The sequence below is a fragment of the Apus apus genome, chromosome 5, assembly GCF_020740795.1.
Source record: "Apus apus isolate bApuApu2 chromosome 5, bApuApu2.pri.cur, whole genome shotgun sequence".
In the NCBI taxonomy this organism is placed as follows: domain Eukaryota; kingdom Metazoa; phylum Chordata; class Aves; order Apodiformes; family Apodidae; genus Apus; species Apus apus.
Window position 1 is genome coordinate 26,376,275 of NC_067286.1, and position 24,471 is coordinate 26,400,745.

The 24,471-nt window shown below is 41.4% G+C and overlaps 1 protein-coding gene and 1 long non-coding RNA gene across 3 annotated transcripts; one reads left to right on the forward strand and one right to left on the reverse strand.

The window, feature by feature from the left end:
• Positions 1 to 1,611: 1,611 nt before the first annotated feature.
• Positions 1,612 to 16,836, forward strand: LOC127385179 (uncharacterized). The gene is made up of 4 exons (XR_007889611.1): positions 1,612 to 1,701; positions 6,634 to 6,670; positions 7,296 to 7,420; positions 8,329 to 16,836. It is a non-coding gene; the product is annotated as an uncharacterized LOC127385179 (long non-coding RNA).
• OIP5 (Opa interacting protein 5) lies at positions 3,144 to 24,396 on the reverse strand. 2 transcript variants are annotated; one of them, XM_051620706.1, is made up of 6 exons: positions 24,049 to 24,396; positions 23,858 to 23,924; positions 22,800 to 22,922; positions 21,693 to 21,774; positions 20,232 to 20,330; positions 3,144 to 3,590 (listed from the first exon to the last, which is right to left on the reverse strand). In XM_051620706.1, the coding sequence occupies exons 1-6, from the start codon at positions 24,362 to 24,364 to the stop codon at positions 3,585 to 3,587; spliced, it is 693 nt and encodes a 230-aa protein (XP_051476666.1). In that variant the 5' UTR covers positions 24,365 to 24,396; the 3' UTR covers positions 3,144 to 3,584. The 2 variants fall into 2 exon arrangements, with proteins under 2 accessions (XP_051476666.1, XP_051476665.1); XM_051620705.1 differs by lacking the exon at positions 3,144 to 3,590 and adding an exon at positions 10,882 to 12,792.
• Between the last annotated feature and the right edge of the window lie 75 nt (positions 24,397 to 24,471).

The window sequence follows — 24,471 nt, forward strand, 5'->3', positions numbered from 1 at the left end:
ATTAGCAGTATCAATCACATGTAGCCACCAAGTATCTTATTCAGTGTTCAAAAATCTACATATTTAACATGTAATTTAAGAGGTGGTAGAATTTTAGAGAGCTGAAATGTTAAAATAATTCAAAACTAAGCTGTACCAATAAAGGTAGATCTCTACAAAGGTAGTATCTTTACCATACCTGCTTGCTTGTAAAAATTAAGTCTTCTTGAGAACAAAGGTCATCTATGAAGGGTAAGGTCTGGAAGAGGGATAAGATTATAAGTGAAAATGCACAACTGTCTTAGGATTTTATCTTTGTCTTCTGAAGAAGCAGTATAGGGAACAGATGCTTAAATAGAGATGAACTGTTTTCCAGTCTATTGGCAAATAAGTTTATTTTCAAATTAGCAGACTTAAGCTTGATATATTGAGAATCTCTGGATGATTGGCGGCAGAAATCTAGGTTGCAATTAGTTTTCTTAACTGTTAAGAGTATTATGAAGGCTACAGAAAGCAGAAATAGCTAATCCATACTGAAAGGTGGCAAATTAGTTAACTAAAATAGCTGTAGGCTCATTAGCTTGGCATCATGTCTGGGCAAAACAAAATAATCCTAACACAGGATTTGAGTCATGAAAAGCAGGAGGAAAAATGTTAGTTTCTGTAACTTTACAATGGGAAATTACTTGAAAGGTCTGCTCGATTTTCCTTGAAAACACAACTTTGCTTGTATATAGTGTGTGGATATTGTATTTAAGTTGGCAGGTGTTTCATTTAAGCTGAGACTATACATTACATAGTAGGAAAAGGTGCATTAAATGGATTAAGATTTCAAACAAGATGGTTCGTAGTAGCTGTCTGTGATGAATCACGGTTCAGAGGCGTTTCTTGTCTCCTGAATGGGTAAGTACTCCTCTTCACGCTGCTCACTCAGCACCCTCACCCGCCAGCCTGGAGTGCGTTATCACCGCTAAAAACACACCAAGATCTGCGGAGGGCAGGGTGGCTGGCAGCACGAACAAAGGCAGTCACGCCGAGCCACCAGGGCCCCCCGACGCCGGTTCCGGGGGGTGTCGCGGGGGCTGCGGGGGGCGCTGCGTTGCCGGGCGGGGACACGGAGGACGGGCAGCGGCTCGGCCGCCCCGCAGCGCTCACCTGCGGTCACGGCCGAGCGGGCTGGGAACGAGTCACCGCAGCCCCCGCGACGGCCACACGGGCCTGGCCCGGCTCCCCGCGCCTCAGGTGCCGCCCCGCAGGGCCCCGCTTCAGGCGGGCGCTGGCAGGGCGGCCGCAGCGGGTCCCCCGCGGCCCCCCCGTGCGCTTCACCCCCGGGCCGGCCGGAGCTGCCTCCCGCGGGTCCCGCGGGGCGGGCGGGGGGGTCCCCGCAGCCGCGGCCCCTGCGGCCCCGCCCGAGGTCACCGCAGGACTCGCCCCAGCCCAGCCTGGTCCAGGCGCGTGCCCACCCGCGGCCAATCAGGAGGGCCGGCCCTGGAGGCGGGAGGCCAGCCGCCGTGATGGACGGCCCTGCTGGCCAATCACCGGCCAAAACTGCACGACGGACGCACCGGAGCGGCACCCGATAGGCTGGCGGCCGAGTGGGCGGGGCTGGCGCCGCCGGGCGCTGCGGGCCCCCGCCGAGTGGCCGAGGTGAGGAGGGGAAGATGGCGGAGTGAGAGGGAGAGGCGGGGAGGCCGGGGCGGCCGCGGCCCTGGCCGCGCTCAGGTGAGTGCGGCGGGGAGCAGCGGCCTCCGGCGGGGGGCCGCAGCCAGCCCGGGGCCTGCTGCCCCGCTCCCTGAGCGGGCTGGGCCCGGGCGTGTTGGCGCCCGCCGCTCCTGAGCCGCGCTCCGCCCGCCCCTGGCACCGCGGGCCCGGGCCGGGTCGGGTAGCGCCGAGCCCAGGCGGCTGAGCGAGGCCGGGCGGCGCCCCCGCCCGCCGGGCCTGGGAGCGCGGCCTCCTGCGGTGCCCCGGTGTGCGGAGGGGTGTCGGTGCGGCGGCGGGCAGCTGTCCCGCGGGCACCTGCCGGGGTCGGGGCCGGGCCGGCTCGTCCCGCCCGCCGCCCTGACGAGTCCGAGTGACTTAGGAGGCGGGGGCGAGGGCGGGAGCGGCACCGGGCTGCAGCAGGTGGCTGGAGGGAGAGTCCGCTCCCTCCGCAGCGATGCCCCGCAGCCGAGTTGGGAACAGCCCCGCACACGCCTTCGGTGAACAGCCAGCCGGGTACGTGGAGAAGAGAAGCCCAAAGGTGTCATCCGAAGTCAGTCTTTTCGTCTCCGGCTACAAAAATAGCGCCGGTTGCAGCTGCTCCTCTGTTACCTTTGTTGTTAATGTGAGTTTTGTGAATGTGCTAAACCGTTGTATCTTCTTCTGATGTCTTGACGGCGCAGTGACACGGGAGTGTGCAAAGGGGATGGGTGGCTCCCGAGCCACTTGGTGAAATAAGAAGGTACGAGTAACCTACAGGGCAAAACAGGTTTTGTGGAGAGATTATACTGAGAGTGGAATCGATTGTAGCCTTAAGAATTGATATCATGCGGTGAAAAGGACTCTGCACACCATGAAGTATGTTGCATTATTACTAGAAACACTATCTCTTCTTTCCATGTTAGTAACATGCAGGTCAGGTATACTCTGAATTTTTCAGAATTATTTGAGCTATTTTGTACTATAGAATGGCACTTTGTTTAAATAAAAAAAAAAAAAAGGAGGGACTTCTGACAAAGCAAAAGAATTACTGTCACTAGCATGAAGTTGGCTGTGTTCTATACTAGATAACAATTCTTTAAATTTTGAGTTTGTCACGGGATTCTAAGTGCATTTTCAGTGGGAATGTCAAGTAAAGGTAAAAAATTGAAGTGGTTAAATGAGAAGTACAGCTTTGGATCTCGTGGAGATGTGATATCTTACATGGTCAAATAACGAAGTAGTAGTTTGTAACTGGTGAAAAAGCTCAAAAGAAATGCGGTGTATATGTCACAACTAGTTCTGAAAGAAGTAGCTCCTTGTGAGAAAAACTTCCTAAGGAACATGTGACCAATTTCATGTGCTACACTATTCATGTAGTAACAGTAACGGGAGCTTTTGAGAAACGTACCATTAAGGCACAGTATGCTGCTGCTGAATATTTTTATTTATATATGTTTAAGAGTTGTTCAAATATGATAGGGGATTTGTCTTTGGCATACTACATATAAGGATAATTTGGCTTTATATTTTAATTAAAATAATAACAAGCAATCAGTTTTCTTTTATGTGAAGTTGTCCACTATTTTAGCAGTAAGTAAACTCATTTTGATTAACATTTATTCTAAATTGCTTTGAATGCACAAGAGCTATGAGAAGTAGTATCTTAAAAAAAACAACACAAAGAATCAAGAGTATTCAGTTACCGTGGTATATGTCGAATCAACTGTGTTTGACAGTTGATCACTGCTTTACAGTCTTGCCCATAGTATTGAGAGTGTGCAGTGTGAAGATTTGGAGGGACAGGCTATGCATCTTATGATTGTGCCTTCTCATTCGGGGGTGTCAAAAATCTTGGGCCAGCTAAGGCTAGAAATTCTGACTGAGTCTGTGAAGAGTCTGGAGCATCTCTTGAACGCATCCCATGTTCATTCCTAAAAAATAGAAAAGGAACAGTGTTTGAAACCAGTCTGGACATGCTGGAGGTTTTGTGAATGCAAGATGTGAGGGCCCACACAGCTTGTTGGAGGATTAAAAAAAAAAAAAAAAAAGAGAGAAACGATTATGAGTTCTCTATAATGGAATGTGGAGGAGGGGAAATACAAAATGAAACAAAACCATTGCTCGGGCTTGCAGCCTAATAAGTAGCTGGTTGTGTGCAATGCCTGAGATGTCTGTCCAGCAGCCAAGAACCATAGCAGGGGTGTTTAAGCTGGGTGGCTGCCAGTTTGGTGCTACATTGTTCATATCCAGCTTCTAAGTCCAGGGTCCCTTGAAAAGAACAAGGGACATTAGCTGGCAGATCCTTATGTCTTCTGGCCTATTCCTAGTTTTGCAACTGGTCTGAGTTTCAGATACGCCTTTGTGTACCCTTTTGGAGATTACAGTGATCTGTGTCTCCACCCTGTCCCATTCTATTAATTATTACTGTTCTTTGCCCCCAGATCTGTATGTCTTCTGAAATTGCAGGGGGATATGCTGGGGTCATGATGACCTGCTAACCTGGGTCCATTAACATGAGCCCTTCTGAGAACCCTGTACCTGCTCTGTGTTCCTTTTGTGCCTTCACACTCAGACACTCCCTTTCTTTCTCCCATCACACCAGTCTTAGCCTTTACAGTTCTCTGCATTCCCTGATAGATTTGGTTAAACCTTACTTAGAAAGGGAAAGGTGCATGATGACAGCTGACTTTTTACAGGACTGGAAGCTTCTTCTGTTGTATGTTGTGTTTCTGATTTGAGCTTTTGTCTCTTAACAGCTTTCCATGTTAAGTTTGACACTTTTAAACTGTTGGAAAGACTTCAGTGGGCTTGTGATCTGTAGTGCTAATTTTGCTTTCTATATCTTTGCACACCTCCACCACATTTAACTTTGAAGTATTTGTGTCTTAGTCTTTCCACATAAACCTGTTTCTAGATCTTTCCTTCCTCACCTACTTCCCAGGCTCTAGGTGAGAGGAATCACATTCTATGTCCCTGTTAATTTTGCTTATCTTTTGGAACATTTGTGTGTGTTAGAGAAAGGTAGTATTTTGGAAAGCCAGATCTGATTGATCTGAGTTTTTGCTGGCTAATGTAATTAAAAGTAAGGGTACCTTAAAAGAGAGTGGAAGAGGTAGGGTGAAACTTGGTAACATAGCTGTACACTATTAATTTCATTATAGTTTCCAACTCCAGTGTGCTGATTATGTCAGAAACTTAATGTTTTTCCCCCAGTGGTAATAGGGCCTGTTGATCTGTATGAGAAGACAAATACTACAGTTTTGTAGGTAAAATTAGTGAGATGTTTCTTCATCTCTTTTTTGCTTTGAAATTAATGAAGTTGCCTGTATCCAAGAAATAATATATCTGAATGTGAGATTTAAGGTTCATGGAAATGGACCTTTAGTTATGGTACAGCAAAAAAAAGTAATGGACAATAGGTCAAAATTAATAAAAATATTATTTTCAGACTCTTTAACATAAAAGTGTTAATGTATATAATGTTGAGTTTTTCACGGATATTTCATGTTCCAGATCAATTGATTTTATGTTCAGTAAGGTACAAAACAAGAAAAACAATATTTTTTTTTTCTTCTTCTTCTTTGTAATTTCCACTAGGTTTGAAGTGTAGAGCTGATACTGCCACTATCAATTTGAGTGTCTGCTAATTATCAGTAGCTTTGATTTATATAATTATATTTCAAATTCTGTTAGTACTAGCGTGAATGCTGCTCCCACATAGTCTCTGAAAGTCAGATAGAAAGTATGTCAAGTGGAGCAGTTAAAAACTGGGGCATCCGGAGTTGGTGAACTTGTTAAAATACAATTTTAAAAAATTGTTAAATGCAAACTGAATTTCAGCATTGGAGGAAACATTCCTTTGTATGAGTTGCTTTAAGTGTCATCTGCTTTTTTATAATAAGAATTTAGTATTTAGTTTAGTTCATTTGTAGTTTTAAAATAACTGAAAGGAAACCCAGCTTTTCAAAGGTTGGCATTGGGAATTGTTTCCATTACAATAAATAACTTTGAGCAAGTTCCTGATAACTGTTCCTTATCAAATTAATTATTTTGTGAATAATTCCTCAGTTGTTCAAAGTCACACAGTGCTTGGCAGGTTCTTGAGGGAGGGCTTGACTATAAGGGTCAGAACTGACAACATGAGAATGGAATAACTACCCTGAAATACAGGGCTAGGGACCATGTGCTGACTGTAGTTCTTCTGAAGGTGCAGGTCCCCGGTCCCGCTGTGTTGTGCAGGAGAGTGGAACCTCTTATTACCTTGGTGAGGATACTGGGAGTTTTTAGTAATGCCAGTTGTGTGTGGTGAGACAGTTCTGCTTATACCAGTCCATTATTCTCCCAGTTAGGTTGTCAGCTCATCATCCAAGAGAGCAGACATGACGCTTCCTTGTTACAGTTGTTTGTTTTTAACATGAGTTTCTTGCCTTACTGGAGACTGAAATTGTGTCCATCTTAGGTCTCACGAAATTGGTACATGTGTCTGTTGATTATAACTACCCTAACAAGATTATTTACCAGCAAAAAGTAATTTGGTAGTGATGTATACTTAATGTTCCGGGTGCAGTTGGTCGAGCATGGGCTCAGTAAAGTAGAAACCAACAAATTCCAGGGAAAAAGGGAATATTTTGTATTGTGTAAACTACATTCTGCAAAATGAACAAGATACATGATTTTACTCCAGGAAACAGAATGATTTCTGAAGAAAAGCCTTTCAGGCATGTTTTGGATATATGCTTCTCCTCCCCAGCCTGTTCTTAGTTGAAGTTTGGGTCCTCCATACTTGACCATCCTTCAGACTAAAAGAAGGGGGTGGCTATGATAATCTGAAAATTATCAACATGTTTTATATAGGATGTTAACTAGTTCCTGCAAGGTACAGGTAATCTTTCATCTGGAGCAGATAACCATGCATGATCTGAATAGGTGCCTAGATGCAAATTTAATTTCATTTCTTCATTTCTTTCTCTCTAGGCTCACTGAAGAGAAGGTGGATTGATCAAAAATAATGGTGAGTCAGGCCATAAGTTATTTAGGTACTAAATATCGGGTATTAAACTTGTCAGGCTTGTTGGTTTTTTTGGTTCGTTGGTTGGTTGTTTTTTTTCCTTTCTGTTTATTGTCTTTTGGGGGTTGTATGCTTTTTTGTTTGTTTATTGTTTTTTCTGTCCAAACAAATCAGTCACTGAGACTTTAAATTTTCACAGGGTACTTTCACAGGACTGTAAGCCACAGTGTCAGCTTTCACCTTGGGCTTTGCTTGAAAGAGACCTTGACAAGACTTAAGTGCTTTTAAAGCTATAAAATTCCTGTCCCATTATGTCATTTTACTCTCCTAAAAGAGATTCTAACTGTGTGATTGTATTAACTTGGAGTAGTTATCTTTAAAGAGTTGTATTAGTTAAACAGTAGAATTAGAAGAATGATAACATAACAAAATGTCAGTTATCAAATAGAAAAAAGTACATTCAAAATTTCTGAGGATGGCAATCAGCTTCTCTAGTTTTTATTATTTTTTCTTTTTCTTTTTTTTCCCCGTAAATGAAATAAAGATATTCTGGTACTTAAGGTGTGTAACAGAGTGCTATACTTTGTTCTCAGCTCTGTCACAAACCCTTTGTCATGTTTTGTTCCAGCTCTCCAGGTCTGTTTTCCCCATCTTCATGACAAGAATAAGACTTTCCCAACAGTGTGAGCATGGACGATCAAGCTCATCATCAGCTGAAATACTTCAGTGCCTCAGAGAGAAAACAATGGTGATGTGTGTTGTGTTTCCATTTTCATCTGCTCGCTACTTCTAAATAGGAGTTGAAAATTGTCAATGGAAGATTATTTCTGAACTTGATCAACTAAAAGGTTAAAGTAATTAGAATGAGAAATACAGACAGATTAAGAGAGGAAGGGGTTAGAAAATACGGTGTATCCTCACGTTCTTGTATGTGAGAAAGAGAAACCAAAGGAAAAACACACTTTCACATCTCTAATCGTAATACAGGAGAATGACAATAAGTGTTTCTAGCCATAGCTGTGCAGGATCACACCCACATTGCCTTCCAGTCAGGTTGGCATCAAACTTAAAGCAAAAATCATGGCTTAACAGCTGCTGGGACTAGGTGGTAAGTAAGAAGTGAGTGGCACAGATGAAAGGCCAGTGACAAAATGAGTTATTCAAGTATGTGTACACTGTGGATAAGTGGGGAGAACAGAGTAAAACTAAATACCTTATCTGTGTGATTTTACAACTGTCACAAGTGCTTTTTTTCCTCTACAGCACTGACAGTCTTGTAATTGATTAGGTGATAGTTTATGTTGTCTCTTTGAACTGTGGCCTGCTATAGCAGAGTATTCTCTCTGCATGCAGTGTGCGTTCTGGTGCTGCCTCAACAATGTGATGCTATGTGTTGGAGCCACAGTGAAGAAGCCCCATAACTAACCAATGTGGGTATATTTTTGGATGCATTGCTTCTGTAGTGTTTTGTTAGCCAACTTAAAGACTTCTACAGTTAGATATAAAATCTTACAGAGCAGGGGATTATTGCAGTTTGTGAAGCCAACTAATTTTGTCCATTAAAGCCGGGCTTTTAAAGTAACAAACCAGTGGGTATTTTAATGCTGAATGTATTTTATTCTGTTTCCTAAACTACCTCTCCTTTTATTTGGGGATTTCAGATTCTCTCCTGACATTCAAGAAGGCGATCCTCTTGCTTGCTCATAGGCTGTGAGATGTGGATGTTTCTCTTCTAGCAAGCAAAAACCTGTCGTTCATCTCCATGGAGCTTAATGAACAAAGATCTCTTTACTTCCTGTTGCAACCATTTCACCCAATGTTTCATTCACCAGATGACTTCTCCCACCGAAGTACCCCACTGTTTTATTGAAACTCAAAAGCAGAGTAACAGAAATCAACATTTGTTTCCCTGAAGAAATGTCTTCTGTGCCAGCTCTTCATCCCGCTTTCTGCATTCTGTTCTAAAATGAGAAATACTTTGTAATCAGGTGCAAGTGGAAGCTGGTATTCTTCACTGATATATCCTTCTTCATTTTAGGAAGGTTAAGTACTTCACTGTGTCATACTGGAATTCTTAGCAGATAAAGTGTCTTCATGCATTGCTGTATCAGATTGTCTTGACATGTATGGAAAGTTGCAGCAGGAAAACTAGAAGACATTTTCTGCTCTGACATGAGGAAGAAACTTACCGAACAACTGGGGACAACCCATACAGGTATTTTCTAGTCCAGGACCCAGGCTTGACTTTGTAGATGATTGTCTTGATGTCAGCTCACATAAAGCAGCTAATGCACAGGAACAAACACGGCATCACCTTGACTATAGAGCATAAATGCATTGTCCCAGTCTGTGAGCAAAATGTGTATTTTTGCATGTGCAATCCTATGTAAGCGTGGATGTGAGGAGCTTTCACCAGAAGGAGAAGTTGCTCTGCACCACTTCATTTTTAGTGAAGAAGAATGAAGCGTTAGAGGCCTCTGGGGTATCAGAATAGTGATTAGGTTTACATTAAATCATTCTCTCCCTCTGAGTTTTTATGAATCCTTAGCAGCAAAAGGAACAAAGGAACAAAAGGGAGCAGGAATACTTAGGACAGGCCTTTTTCTGGTTCCTCTTACTCCTTCCCAAACTGAAGCGCAGTCTGTTGTTCTTACGTTTACACAACATTCTTTGTCTCCATTATTTGTGATTTTATATAAAATGTTTTCTCTCATAGTGAGATGGGAGCATGGATTGTTTACATGCTCCCTGCTATGTAATTGTATATGGCAAGTAAGATTTCTTGGCAAAAAAAAACCCACAACAAAAACAAAGCTGGGATGTGTATTCTATTCTCTGTCCAATCTTGAGCTCTTCTTAGTGCACCTTATCTCAAGCTTGTGATTTAAAAAATGTGATTTACTAGGTTAAAATAATATTTTCAATTCTGGATCAAATAAGTTATATAAGTTCTGTTAATAGGCTTTGGGAAATAATAACATGGTTTGGGGTCGTCATTTAAATTTCTTGTTTTGTTCTGTTTTTCCTTTTAGAAAACTGCTGGAGAGAGCCAGGCAGCCTAAAAATGGCTGAAAAAGCCAATAATTTAAATCCTTCTTAAATCTTTATGATAGATTGCACGGGCAGCATTCTGATATGTAAAATGGGGTGACATTTTATGGGACCAAATTCTATAGCAGATTAAGGGCAAGTGTTGATGTTGATTCTGATCTTCAGAGTAGAGCTGAGCCAAGTCTGTGTTTAGACTGGGTTGTAACTCAATGGCAGCTTTACGGGGCTTTTTGTTTCCATTAAGAGATTAGACTAAAGAGCAGTGGGCAAGACTGCATACCAAAGTAATGCAAGCTGTGGTGCCCTAAAATTGTGTGTAACATTGTGATGAGCTGTGTAGTAAGAGTTATATTGATGAGGAACCACCAGCTTGGCCTGACTTCTTTTAAGAACACAGGATTTCTTTGCTTAATATGGTCTGAATTTTCTGGTATTGGAGGCAGCTAGAAAAGCATACTTCCTTTTTAGGGCCTCCTTGTGTTGAAACTGATGGGATTTAATGTAGATGTCTGTAGAAGCAGGATCCATCTCTAAGTGATGGAAAATACTGTCCGTATCGTAGGATTATAAGTGGTTAGGAGGCATCTGGTATAAGAAACAATTATTTTTAGATCTGGGAATATTCTTTTCTTCCTTCTTCCGACACCTATTCTTCTGACATTAGAGTTAGCAGTCGTTTCTTGCATAGCCTACTGACAAAATACTTCGGAGACAGGAAGGGATTTTTGTTTTCTGTGGACATGTACAGTAACTAAATTTGACTAGAGAGTAGACACTTAAATCTCTTGGATTTCTTTTTCCATAGGAATAACCCTCAACATTTTGTAACCCTGCATGGTAACAAAGTAGTAAAATTGCCACTTTTTCCTGACTCCTATCCATGAAAATGTAATAACATTCGTTTTCAAGTTTAATTTTAGAACATAATATTTTTTAGCAGGGCTACGAATCTGTGGTTTTCACAGAAGTAATACTCCAACAGTGCATGCCCAGAAGACCCCCTTGCCATACCCTTCTGGCCAGCACCTTTATAAAACTGGTGTGTTAGGAAATGCTGCCTCAGCCTACTTACTTCTTCTTGCTCCACTTTCTCTCTATGTTGGTTGGAAATCTTCCCATGTGAAAGATTACAAAAACAAGGGGCATGTGCAATAGATCATATATATATATACATATATATATATTTTAATACTTGTGGACAAAATGATGTTACAAGTTGTTTGAAAACAACAAAATCACCAATGTCTTCCATTTTGAGATGTGTATAGTTCCATAAGCATTAGTGCTTTGTAGCAAACTGTAGTGCCATGTTAGGATCAGTGCATGAGCCTAGTAGTATTTTTACAATTTCAGAGTGACAAATTTATTAATAAACAGTGATGATAATGTAATTAACAATAGAAAGGATACAATAGGAATAGTCACAAACATGGTCTAAATATGCAGTATCCTCCCTTTGACAGTGGCAATGCTATCTTTAGAAATTGAATACGTTCACTTGATGGGCTTCATAGAGTCATAGTTGAGTTTTTGTTTTTAGTCTGTCTGTCCAACTGCAATAGTAAGGTAGTGTATGTGAGCATCCAGAATTTTCATCTCTATCAGTCAGATTCTTTTCTTTTCAGTCTCCATTGAAGGTATTTGTTTCCATGTACAGCATTTTCAATTTTATTGTTGAGCATCCTGTGATATACTCAGAAAAAGTACGAATATGCTAAGGAGTCTGTTTGCATTTTGTGCACATCTCTGCTAGGTTCAGATAATATACAAAATCTGTTTGTTTTTTTTTTTTTTTCAGATCTGACTATATAATTTTATAACTAAATATTATCCTCATTATAAAATAAGTCAATGGTTGCGAAATGCTATTTGCCGATTATACATAGAAGACTTTTATCCATTATTGCAGGAATGGGGAACCTTTTTTGCCTGGAGTACTTACTGAGTCTTTTAACACCTTTGGTGGATCCTGCATTTACATACATCTTCATGTTGGTGATAATAAGAAAGAATTTAAGTCAAGGGCTTATGAAAAACAACACTGCAGACTGTATCTGTGCAGCAGGCTATCTCTAGCCTATAGATCAGAGATTCCCCACCCCTGTATTATTGAGAATTCAATATCCTGTATTTTAGGTAACTTCCAGTATTGCTTTCCAGCTCTAAGCTCAATTTTAGTGATTTTAGTCTCTCCCTCTGCTTTTTTCAGAAGGAAAGTTGAGACCAGGGAAAGTCCAAATGATTTAGCACTCAATGGGCAGCTTGAACTGGTCAAATAAGAATCTGATATGATTCTTGAGATGTGCAATGCTCTGTGGATGGCATCTTCTGATTTCCTAGGAAAAAGTACTTTGTTTGGTGCCAGTGTTGCTCTTCACTATTTCTCTTTCACAAGAACAAAATTATATTTCAACATAGAGAGGATACTGCATCTTTTCCTGAGACCTGCCTGTAAATGGCCATTAGGGGGAGGGAGGGAATGGGTAGCTTGGTTTTGTAATTTTTATACAATTTATCTCTAAAGTAATCAATCAAGAAGCACGTACTTTGGTGCAAAACCAGTCATTTGTGAAGAGTTCATGTATGTAACAGAGGGAAACAACCAACCAACCATCTGCATCTGATAGATTTCCAAGAAAACTGGAGAGGTGGGCCATTTACAGCAGAGCTCTGGGGGACCTGTGCTGAGAGTTAGGTTCAATTCTACATGGAAGTAGCTGTACCATTGAATAAAGTAGTTTAGTGCTTGGGAGAATCAATTGAAAAATACCTCTGAAACTGGAATGCAAAATAGCACAGTATGTAGGGGGAGGAATCCCTGATGCAAACAAAGCCATAAGATGATTTAATAAGAAAATAGAACTTTAGTAGCAATAACTGTTTTGCATGTGATAGTAAATAACTTGCATTAGCAAGACTGTACAGTAGAGTAAGTGGGTAATAACCAAATAAGTTTGTGGTGCTCTGTGCTGCAGGGAGTTGGATGAAGAGTCTCTTTCTCAGAAGATCAGTGAATTCCTCTTATGTTCCTCTCATTGGAGGGAATTTGGCACTTGAATACTTAGTTAATGAACCTGATTAAAAAAAAAAAAAAAGCAGCTTGTCAGTGAGTGCTGGGGGAAGGGCAGACAGTTCTTTTTGAAAGGATAGCTGGAGTTTCCCTATTTTTTTTCTTTTTTGTAGTCTAGCACTTGCTCTGTTTCTGAGATGAAACTAAACCCTTCCAAATATTGGCCTGTGAACAGAACCTGATTCTGAAGTTGGAAGCTTTTACTGTGGGAAGTACTTTTTGTTTGCTTTGTTTAAAAAGACCAATCTGAGGTGGTCTTTAAATAAAAAATTAAAAAACATTGTACATCCCAAGCACAGCTGCAGAATTCTAAAAATGTTACTTTACAGCAAAAAATAATTTTAGCCTTGCTGAACACCATTTCAAACCATAATTGGTTTCTGTTGATGCCTGAAGTTTTGCAGAAGCAAGTACTGTGAAGTCTCAGGTGTTACAAAGGGTTATTGATCTACAGCTGTAGCCCTTGCACCCAGCAAAGTATTTGCTGTCAAAGGGTTACATAAAAGAGTTGCAGGAGTAGTAAAATGTCCATAGTTGACAGTGTTTTCAGTGCAGATATGTAGTCAATAGCAACAATATGGCCCAACAGATGTTCTGAAAGTAGGGAGGTGAAGCCCTTTGGCTCTTTGTAGGTTGATAATGGGACTGTGAGGGCTGTGAACATTTTTACAGTATAAAGTAACCAGATAAGCATGAGGATATCTAAATTTAGTGTTGGCTTATATGTGTAGGAAAAGGTAATTGATTTGGAACATTGTAATCATCTTAAGTTTCAGCTATTGAATTATTGATAAAATTGGAAACTGGCCACAGGGGCCTTTGATTGTTACCTGATTACATTAGAGAAATTACACATTCATTCTGGATTGTGGTTAGCAAGTACATTTACATAATAATGAAAACACTGTCATGTGTATACTTCAGAAGTATGAACTTAGTGGCTGAATAGAATTATTCAAATATTCAGTTCCTTCAGAGAAGAGAGGTGGGAGGGGAAGAAACCAACACAATTGTAGCCAGGTGAGCTATCTCCATATTCTTCCCAGTTCAGACTTGTCATAACAATCTGTATTCTGTGGGCTGTTGGACTAGAAATTACAATTCACAGCAACAAAACAAATCCCTTTGCCTTTCAGCTCTTGTAGTATACAGCGCTCTCGTACCTTTGCTCCAACCCCCTTGATTAAGTGGAAGTGTTAGATGCTACCACATTTCAGTGTGGGATATCAGTGCTGTACTGACCAGTACTGATGTGCCCTCTTTAGCAGTACTTGTTGGGAATTGCACCTTCAGGAATTGCACCTTCTGCAACTGAGGATAATTGTCAATTTTAGGACAAAAATAAGTCTTGCAAAGACTCCTGGAATGAGAAGAAATTGTACTGAACTGCAGGACACTGACACTTTACACAAGGATTACATTGTCAAGAGCCAGCAGTGTGGTTTTTGGGCAGAGAAGGGAAAAATATGGAAACGAAGAACAATTTTTGATGGGTAACCAATGTTTCCTGCATCCCCTGCAACTGTCTGGTCTTCCTCCAAAACTAATAATCTGGCTTGCTGTTCAGGTACAGAGCTGCATAGTGGCAGTTCCAGTTATATTCTACTGGACTTATTTTACTGAGTGAGCCAGCTTTTTGTCCTGGTGGTGCTGTGACTGGCACACAAAGCCAGCAGTCAAACCGGGGTGTCTCATTTAACAGTGCAGAACACTAACCATGGATTTTTATGTCCATTCTCTTTCAGTCTGCTCTGTGCTTTCTCCTAAGTTTTAGAGAAGCTGTCAGTGTTTCTGTCTTTGAGCCTATGTACCAGGTTACAATAAAGACAGATTCGCTAAGACTTCACAATATCTAAGGTTAAAGATAAAAGGTAACTTAGTGTTTAGTGTGTCTTACGTAAATTCTGTCTGCTTCTCTTCACTTCTCCTCCAAATGAGTGTGTTTGCAGGTCAAAACAAAGGCTGCTAGTTCATAATGCCCAAGGCATGAAGAACTACATCAAGAAACTGAAGGAAAGTGGCACAGGCCCACAAACCAAATCTTAGAGCTAGTATTCTAATTATGCATGATTCAAAATGTCTAGTGTAATGTAGTTATTACCAGTAAATTGAGATATGCATTTATACATAATGAAGCAATAGGAATTTATATACTGATAGCTTGAACTTCCTGCTTTGATTCTCAAATTTTGTTTCTTTAGAGAATGTGCTGCCTCTGTAGAGAAAGGGGCAGAATGTATAGATAGGGACAGAAGCATGGCACCAAAACTGTAAATCAGAAACCAGGATCAGCAGAACTCACCTTTATAACCTCTTGTCTGGTTCATATTAGTGCCCTGAGCATGTAAGAAGCAGGGCATGAACTAAGCATGTTTAGGGCAAGATGAGGTTTCTCACCTGCTGCAGCTGTAGCAAGGAAAAGGGTGCAGAGTTTCTTACAAGGTGCAGGGGGGAAGCAATAGGTGAAAAAAAAACAAAACCCCAAACCACAAAACTAAATAAAAAACAAACAAACCAAGTAATGGAAAACACAGACTCAAATTGAGTTTAGTATTTGCCAGACTGTAGGTAATAAGCTTGGGTGTGGTGAGATAAATTATTTGGAGAAGATCAAAATTAAAGCACAGTACTTATATTTCAGGTGTTGAATAGCTTTTTAATAGACAGTATTTTCAGGTAACTCTCTAGCCACATAGGCAGCTGTACTGAAGCATACTGGTACCAGCCAGCAATAATGGCACCTGCAGGAATGAACCTGAAAATACTAGTAATCTTGTATATTTTTTAAGTTCTTTCAAGAGATTTTTAAAAACAGAAAATGAAATTTGATCACTGAAGGTCTTTATCTTCTGCAACGCAGGTTGCAATAGCCTTTTTTTTCTTTGTTTCAATGGTTAAATAAAAGGGAATTTGGGTGCCATCTTTCTGTAAACTCTTAAGAGTGTTCTCTGTAACATTTCCCAAGTCTTTTAGTGAATAATGCAATGAATTTCTTCTGGCAGTTTGAAAATAACATAGAATGTGTGGCATAGCCTATATCACTAATACTTTTCCAACAGTAAACTTTTATTCAATCATGTAGAATACTAGCTTGTTACTGCAGAATTCCATACTTCTAGTTTAGCTTAATTTTGCAGGTGGGTTTAACTTGTGCAGAACACTTCTCCATGTACAGAGGCTCAGTCCTCTTTCTTAAATAAAAGGAGGGAGTGTCTTGGAGGAAGAAATTGCATGTCAAGTTAACTCCTGTTCACACTTCCTAACTAACCCTCTGTAAAGCACCATGATTTTAGATTGGTGGTTGCATTTTTTTTCATGAATGCTTTTTCTACATATACAAGAATTGCCAAATCAAGATAGGAATATTTTAAGAGAAGATAATTATTTTATGGTATCAGAAGTTAAACTAAATTAAATCTTTTGAGCCAACTTGTTCAAGCAAAAAGGGAATTTGTAAAACAAGTTTAGCACAGCAATTATCCACAGCCACCTAGTTCTTTGTAGATATTGTTTAGAGTGTTTCACATGGTTTTAAATTCTGTTACATGTATTTTCTTCTGTGTGATGAGTAAGCTGTTTTATCTATTGTTACTGCTTATCCCCTTAGATGTAAAACTTTGGGAATAAGCTTCTTTAGGATGTTAGTAAAGATACCCTCCTCTTGAAAAGTATGATGTAACAGCAAAGGAGTATTAGTTACAGGTTCATAAAAATTACCTAGTACTTAAACAGGTGAGAAAATACTTCTTATAGTGAACTTCTGATGGCATGCTTACATGGATTAGTGGAGGAATTTATTGGTGTTACTAGAAACTGTATTCCCATTGCACACGTTTTACATGGTAACAGTGAAAGAATGTCTCCCTGCAAATTCTGATGTTTTTCCAAAAGGCAGCTTGCTTTTATATCTATGCATCTTTGAGGTTTTCAAGATAAGATTTTATTCTTTTGACACTCTAAAGAGGAACTGTTTAAAAATGAACTTGGAAACTCTGCACCTGTATACAAATTTTTTTTTAGCAATAAAGCAGCACAGGCTGAGAATGCACTAATACTGGATGTGTCATTTGTGAAGAAACATTGACCAACGTACTATACAGTACTGAGATGTGTTGTACTTGCTGCACTTTTTGACAAAACTGTACAATTTGAGTTGAACGCACATATGCTGAATATCTGCTTTGGGTCCAACTGTTCTGGCAGACTTTGGACACAAGAGCCTCTCTCTTTCTGGAAGGCAACTAAAGAAAAATTCTTACTCCTATCATACTAAGATGGGCAAGTTATCAGATAAAAACTATCAGATAAAAGCTTAAAGGGTTGTTTCAGATGGTAGCAGAAAGCTTCTGTTGCTCGTACAGATTGCCTAAAAGTAACAAGCCCCTCAGAAAACTGTTTTGTACATGTGGATCGATTGTTGTTTTGGCAACTACATTTCTGAAAAGTTCCTTCTATGACTGGGATGTCACATGCTTCAGGGAGGCACAGCTTTCCTTGCAGTTGCTGCTGAAAGCAGTTTTGGGAAGTACTGTAACAGCAGCATGACACCACCTGAGGAGGACTGTGCTGAAGAAACCACGACTCCCAACACTGCTACAAGCTTTCCAAAACTTGCTGTGGATTGCTAACCATTATGCTAGTTTACAGAAGGTTTACAGTACAATTGCTATTTCAGTTGCCTATTCAACCATCCTAATTTGTTTCTAGTTGTTTTTGTCTTTAGATTCCAGAAGAGAGCTGCTGGTTAGCTAACATAAGAATGCCTGACCTTGAGACTTGCTTTCTGAGTTACTGATATTTGTTTAAATAGACAATCTCTCTCCCCTAAACCAAGTTGTCCCCAGCTGCACTAAAAGCTAGAACACATATCTCAGTATGCCTAGTTAGAGGAGATTAGGTTCTGCACTAGAATAAGAAAAACAAATATTCACGGATCAATTGTAGATTAAAGAGGAATTTTAATCTGGGACAGGCTGGGGGATCAAACACTGAATCTTTCAGGAATAGAAGTTTACAAGCCAACACCCACCTCAGTACAACCTCCTCTCATGTAGTTGTAGAGAGCAATGAGGTCTCCCCTCAGCCTCCTCTTCTTCAGGCTGAACAGCCCCAGCTCCCTCAGCCTCTCCTCATAGCGATAGTTCTCCAGAACTCTAAACAACCCAGTTGCCCTTCTCTGCACCCTCTCCAGCACCAAAATGTCCTTCCTATACTGTGGTGCCCAAAACGGCACACAGTACTCGAGGTGCAGCCTCACCAAGGCTGAGGGGCAGGATCACCTCCCTGGTCCTGTTGGTCACCCTGTTCCTGATGCAGGCCAGGATGGTGTTGGCCCTCTTGGCCACATGGGCATACAGATTACTCCTAGCTGGGTTTTGGACCTTCTAATTCCCTCCCTGCATAGTCTCACAGCATTTTTGTAGTCATCATGAGTGGCCCTCCAAAGGCCATAGATTCTCTTTTTCTCCCTGAGCACCAGCCAAAGCTCCCTGCTCAGCCAGGCTGGTCTTCTCTGCCACTAGCTCACCCTACAGCACATGGGGATGGCCTGTTCAGGTGCCTTCAAGACTCCCTCCTGGAAGAGTGTTCAGCCTTTCTGGACTCCTATTCCCTTCAGAACAGATTCCCAAGGGATTGTGGCAGTTACGGTGTTGAACAAGGTAAAGTTTGGCCTTCGGAAGTCCAGGGTGGCTGTTTTGCTGCCCCCGCCTCCAGGCTTCTCTAAGAATAGCACATAGTTATTATTTGTTTAAATTAGTGCTATGTAAAATGAGGAACCATCAATTTAATGCTTCATAATGAACCAGGACCTAAGCAATATAAACTGATGTTTTTTTCTGCAAACGTAATCTAAGGAAAAGAAGTGGGCTTATGACTCACATATAATCAGTGACCCACATCATATATATTTCTGAATTTCAGCTTTTTTTAATTTAAGTTTTTTCTTTACAACTTTAAAATAATGTAACAAAATACAACTGACAGCTTGCTTTTCCTTTTAGGGTTGGACACATAGCTAAATGAAGCAAGACAATTTAGAACTATTCTACACAGTATAGATGTAAAGTATACAGCAAGACAGTTTCAATGCAGAACCAGAATGAATAGTAAAAGGGAGCAGTTCTGTTATCAATCCTTTTTCTTAGACTGATGCAACACCAAAAGGGCTGTCACTTAAAAGTAACACAAGGGTAAAAGTAACACTGTACAACATAAAACATTTACCTGAGATTGGGGGATGCTTGCACAAACTAAGTTTAGTCACAAGATCCCAGTTAAAGACCAATAGGCCCTTAAACATGATGCAGAACTCACTGCACTACACAACTTTAAAAACATTTGTTATTTTGTGACTTTTACTTCAGGTAGATACTTTTGATATCTTGCCATTGAAAAGCACTGTGGCTTTGCAGTTAACACCTGTCAGAATCTTAAAACATAAACAATAGAAATAATAATTTAGATAATATATAATATTAGAAATATAACAGAGAGAACCCCTCCTCTCCTCGCACAATGGCTGTTGATTATTTTTTGTTGCTGCTTAATCAGAATGAGCAGAGAACTCTTAGTCAAAAAGCAGTACAGTGAACACAGGTAGTAGTAAAAGTACCACCTGAAGCCTCTGAGGTGCCTTGCAATGAGTTCTGTCCCCTCTGCTCCAAGAGTTCCTTTACATATAAAACAATTACAAACATGAAATACAGGTGTGTAACGGAGTGCAATCTGCCAACCATTTATGGAAGCAGAAGAAAAGGAATGGCAAAGTGCCTAACTGGAATAAAGTTGATCAAGTAAATACAATCCTCTAGACTACTACAGACAACTCCTAAACTTTCTACAAGGTTTAAAACAGCCCTTTGGCAACAAAATGGAGAGGAAAAGGACCCTTAATCTTCCAACTAACAAGAATTAGGGATAAAGAAATTCTGACCCAATAGCAAGGGGAAAGTAGTGTTCTTTCTTTTCTATCTAATTATTTTCTAGATCTTTTGAAAGAAACAGAACCTATTCAAACAGAGAGATTCCAGTGAGTACCCATTAGGTACTTATGAAACATCTTGACTGGCCAAGTGAAGGCAGCAGGCAGATAATCACAAATTCAGCAGAGCAGTGTTTCCATAAATGAGCAGAAGTGAAGGGGAAAAAAAGACCACTTCTTGGTTTCACCATGTCAGCCCCAGAAAGAAAGGCTCGAGTCTGTTAAAGATAGTTAGCTGCTCACAGCCCAGGCTTCATACAGCTGCCAGCATCAGTTCTTTCTGTGCATAGATGAAGGACAGACAGATCGAACCTATGGTGGTGCATTATTTCCCCATAGCAAACAACCTTGGTAGACCTGCAGCAACAACTCCATCAGTTCTTGAAGACTGCATATTATTGGTTGTACCTGACTACACAATAACTTGGCCATAGCTTAAGTGCGTTTGATTCAGAGCTCACCATTTCTCTTTCTATCAGATGATCATCTTTCTTCAGTTCCTCCAGCTGCCTCATCACCCATCCTATGCGAAAGTAGAGCTTCACAATCCTTTCTTTCAGCTAGGAAAAAAAAAGAGAAATAAGAGTATTAAAACTAGAGAAAAATGTCCTAGCACTGGACCTTTAATAATGTGCACCCCACTTTCACTGGCTGAAGAGCAGCTGACCCTCAAAACAGAAAACAGGCTTTAATCTCTATCCTGCATGTCTAGTACAGCCAAAACTTGCACCCAAATCAGAGGCCTGTGCTACAAAGAGAAGATAGATTAATGCATGCCAGCATAACCCCTTTTCAGAGGTGTATGGAAACACTCTTAAAGGAAACAAAGTTCCTCAAGCCTTACTACAATCAATTCCATCACTCCTAGTTAACTCATGTCCAGTTTTTACACAGCCAGAGACCTTCTTTGACAACATTTAGACAGACTTGTTTCATCATCAGCTTACATGCGGACATACATGCGGACAGTCCCTCAAAAATTCTATTTCCTGAGTCTGGGGTTTAAGTGGACACATCTAAAACAGAAGTGTAAAATCCTGCTGTCAATGTATCTCAAAAAGCAAATACTAGATTCTTGCACTTCTAGTCAATAAGTTCTCCACAGTCACATAATTTGTGTTTGCAATGAAGTACTACCATTTTTTTTTCACTTCACAAGAAGATGTCTCAACTTTTTAAGTCCTGCCTGGATAATTTTAGCTGCACTTGTCCTATAAAAACACTCTGATCTTATTAGAAAACACTGGAAGATGACTTAAAAGAGGACAAAACTTATGAAATGTCACAGGCCCACTTCCATGCTTAGAACAGAAACTCAAAAGGAAAAAAAAAGGAAGGAACAAGCAAGCACATAAGTATTGGATACACTTGCTGTCTCCTACACTCAGTAGTTTTATTTGAGCTATGGGACAGACAGTTTACTAAGTTAACAACTAATCAAGTTACAGCAAATAGTATCCAATTTAAATACCAAATATGGAGGGAAGCTCTAGTGTTGTCTCAAACAGCAAGTAAATACTGCCATGCTGTTTTGGGCTTATGTAACCATAAATACAACTTTCCCTCTCAAATTATCAAATTCCTATTTTTAAAATTCTTCAACAGTAACTTACCAATTCTAGGGACAATCCAAGTGGCAATATTTAAGCAAAGTCTGTCTAAATTATTATTTTTTCTTCTTTTCAAAGTGTATAGATAAACTGATAACACACTTTTGCCAGAATATTAGCTAGAACTGGATATGCTTTGCAGATAAATAGTTCTAGAAAGTATTTTGTGTGTCTCATACATTTAAGTCAGTCCCTGTACTTGAAGTTAGTATTTTTGCACTTAAAAAAGTAATTGTATAAGTGTTTTTAATTAATAAAAAAAATTCCAGCATTTAAAAATATTTTCCATACATATTAATGTAGAAGCCTTACTTTATTCACTCGTTCCTCTAAGGTCACAGCAGGAAAATTCACCTTAGAAGCTTCTATTATAATTTCATTTTGTAAGAGATAACTGGAAAAACAAAAGAGGAAAAGGGAAAAAACCCTAAGAAAAACAGTTAAAAACCCTGTCATTGCATTAATTGCTTGGACAATTATTTAGATTATTTTAAAGCAGCCACAAAGTTGTTGCCAAGGGCAGTCAGTACATAAAAAGCACAACGGTTTTACTTTGAAATCTCAGAATTGTCAGGATTGGAAAAGACCTCTAAGATCACCACGTCCAACCAGCAACACCCCACCCTCCAAAAAAACCCAAACCCAACAACAAACCACTAGAGCATGTCTTGAAGTGCCTCATCTGCACTTTTTTAAAATACCTCCAGGGGACGGTGACTCCACCACCTCCCTGGGCAGCCTGTTCCAGCACCTAATTCTTCCTAACATCTTGTCTAAATTTCCTCTGGTGCAACTTCGGGTCACTTCCTCTAGCCTTATTGTTACCTACTTGAAACAAGAGGCCAACACCCACCTCCCTACAACCTCCTTTTGGGTATTTGTAGAGAGCAATGGGGTGTCTCCCCTCAGCCTCTGCTTCTGCAAACTAAACAACCCCAATTTCCTCAGTCTCTCCTCATGACTTGCTCTCCAGTTGCTTCACCAGCTTGGTTGCCCTTCTCTGAACTCTCTAGCAACTCAATGTGTTTCTTGTAGTGGAAGGCTCAGAACTGAACACCAAATCACAAGATCCTCTCATCATCAGGTATAATTAATTTAGGTTCTATAGTCAAGTCCTCAGTCTATCATAGAACTGCTTTGCTACCTTACATTCACGAAGCAAATCTGGAGCTGAAGGAGATTTCAATATTGCAAACAACTGAATTTAAACCTTGACATTACATAAGAACACACAGGAAGTACAAGGCAAACCAAATGGAGTCACACCAACACAAATAATTTAAACATAGAGGATATTAAAATCCCACACCAATGCATTCAGTCAAAAGTAAAGCCACTTTTGTTAGCAGTAGATTCATTGCACATTGTAGTAACTTGCAAATTTACACTAAATTATTGGCCATCATGCAGTGTACTTACCAGAAGATTTTGTCCTTGAAGAAACAGAAGCAGCCTCGGAGATATGCCAGGTCTCTAGGGGCAGAATAAAGAATAAAGCCCACGATCAAGCCACATGACCGACAGGATAATATATAGTGAGCACTAAAAGATAAAAGGCAAACCATTATTAAATAGAGGCTTCTGAAACCACAGATAACTGCATGCCTGTCAGAGGACATAAAATAACCATCACAGCAAAAGAAATAATACACAGAAAATACGAACATAAAAAGTTGGGTGTGTTGTGTAAGAAATAACCTCTCTGATAAGTGAAGCTGCAATTAGGGAAGAAAATATACGACTTATTACCACAGAGTGGTTTAGGCTATGCCCTTGGAAAATTATTTAACTGGTAAAATAATGCAGGTCAGAGATGTGGTATTTCCTCCTGATAAAACACATCATTGCCTCATGCAGAGATGTAATCCCCCCTCCAAACAAAAAAAAAAAACAACCACCAAACTCAACACCCCAAGTCTTTTAATTAAAAAGTTCTCATCCCTTACAGATTGTGGAATAGCCTTTAAACATCATTTAAACAAACTAATGGCTCTGTAAGCCCTCAGGTAACATTTACTTCCTTCCCATCAGACTAATCCCAGAGTTACCAAACCTGTTGCTAACTGCAGGCTCCTCAATAGAGAAGTTATTTATTGTCAGCACTGCAACAAACAAAAAACGCCAGAAAAAGCCCAAACAGAGATGCCCTAATTAACGTAATGCACCTCCTGGGGCAGAGGCAGGAGAACAAACAGCTAGGCTGTCTTCTACTGCATTGCTCACAGGTTCTCCAGCAGCAAAGGCTGGAACAGCAAAACTTGATGTTGACAAAAATGAAAGCTACAACATACCTACAGGAGGATTCTCCATCCGTAAGCACGGGTACAAAAAAACCCACCACAAACACTTGGGAAATTACCGAACCCTAAGAAACTGCAGCGCAGCAGCCAGAGGAGCCCCCACCCCCCGGAGCTGCCCCCGCCCTTCACCGCTCCCGGAGCCCGGTGCCACAAGCAAGAGCTCGCCGAGCTACGCACCATCCCAGGAGGGGCTCCTCCAGGCCGACCATGAGGGAATCCTCCCAGACCACGTCGTTGGTGACTTCTGAGAAGAAAGAGAGACCCGCTGACACCGAGCTGCCGGCCCCTCGGCGGGCCGGGCGCACGCAAGGGCCGGCTCGCCCTCCCGCCCCGCCCCGCCCCCCCAGCGCGCCCGGGCGGGCACTGACTGTAGCAGACGAGGAGGCCGAGCCGCTGGTCCTGCGCGCAGAGGTGCAGCGAGTCCCCCAGCACCGTCCAGCAGCCGCGGCAGTGGAACACGCCCCACTCCTTCGCCCGCGGCTCCTGCTGCCGCGGCGTCAGCTGCGGGGGCGCCGAGGATGTCGGCGGCACGGCCCGGCCGGCAGGGCCGAGCGACGGCGGCCGCTCCACGACGATGGTCCCGCCGAGCTGCGGGTTCCGAAGGAACTCCACCAGCTGCCGCCGCACCGCCATCTTCTCCCGTCCCGCGCCGGGGCGCAGCGCCCGCCTCCCGGGCCGCCCCATTGGAGCGCGCGGCCACCGGGCGCCCGCAGACCCCCGCCCCGCCGCGCGAGGCCGCCGCCCAACGAGGCGGGAGAGGGCAGGGCCTGGCCCCGCCCCCAGCGCCTCTG

What these genes read in the sequence shown, in the direction of transcription:
- OIP5 (XM_051620705.1), bottom strand. Translation starts at nt 24,364, where the DNA reads ATGGGGCGGCCCGGGAGGCGGGCGCTGCGCCCCGGCGCGGGACGGGAG. An exon ending in CGGCCTCCTCGTCTGCTACA is followed by an intron (nt 23,925 to 24,048) that starts GTCAGTGCCCGC and finishes CTTTCTTCTCAG; the next exon opens with AAGTCACCAACGACGTGGTC. An exon ending in TTCAAGGACAAAATCTTCTG is followed by an intron (nt 21,775 to 22,799) that starts GTAAGTACACTG and finishes TTGTTTTTCCAG; the next exon opens with TTATCTCTTACAAAATGAAA.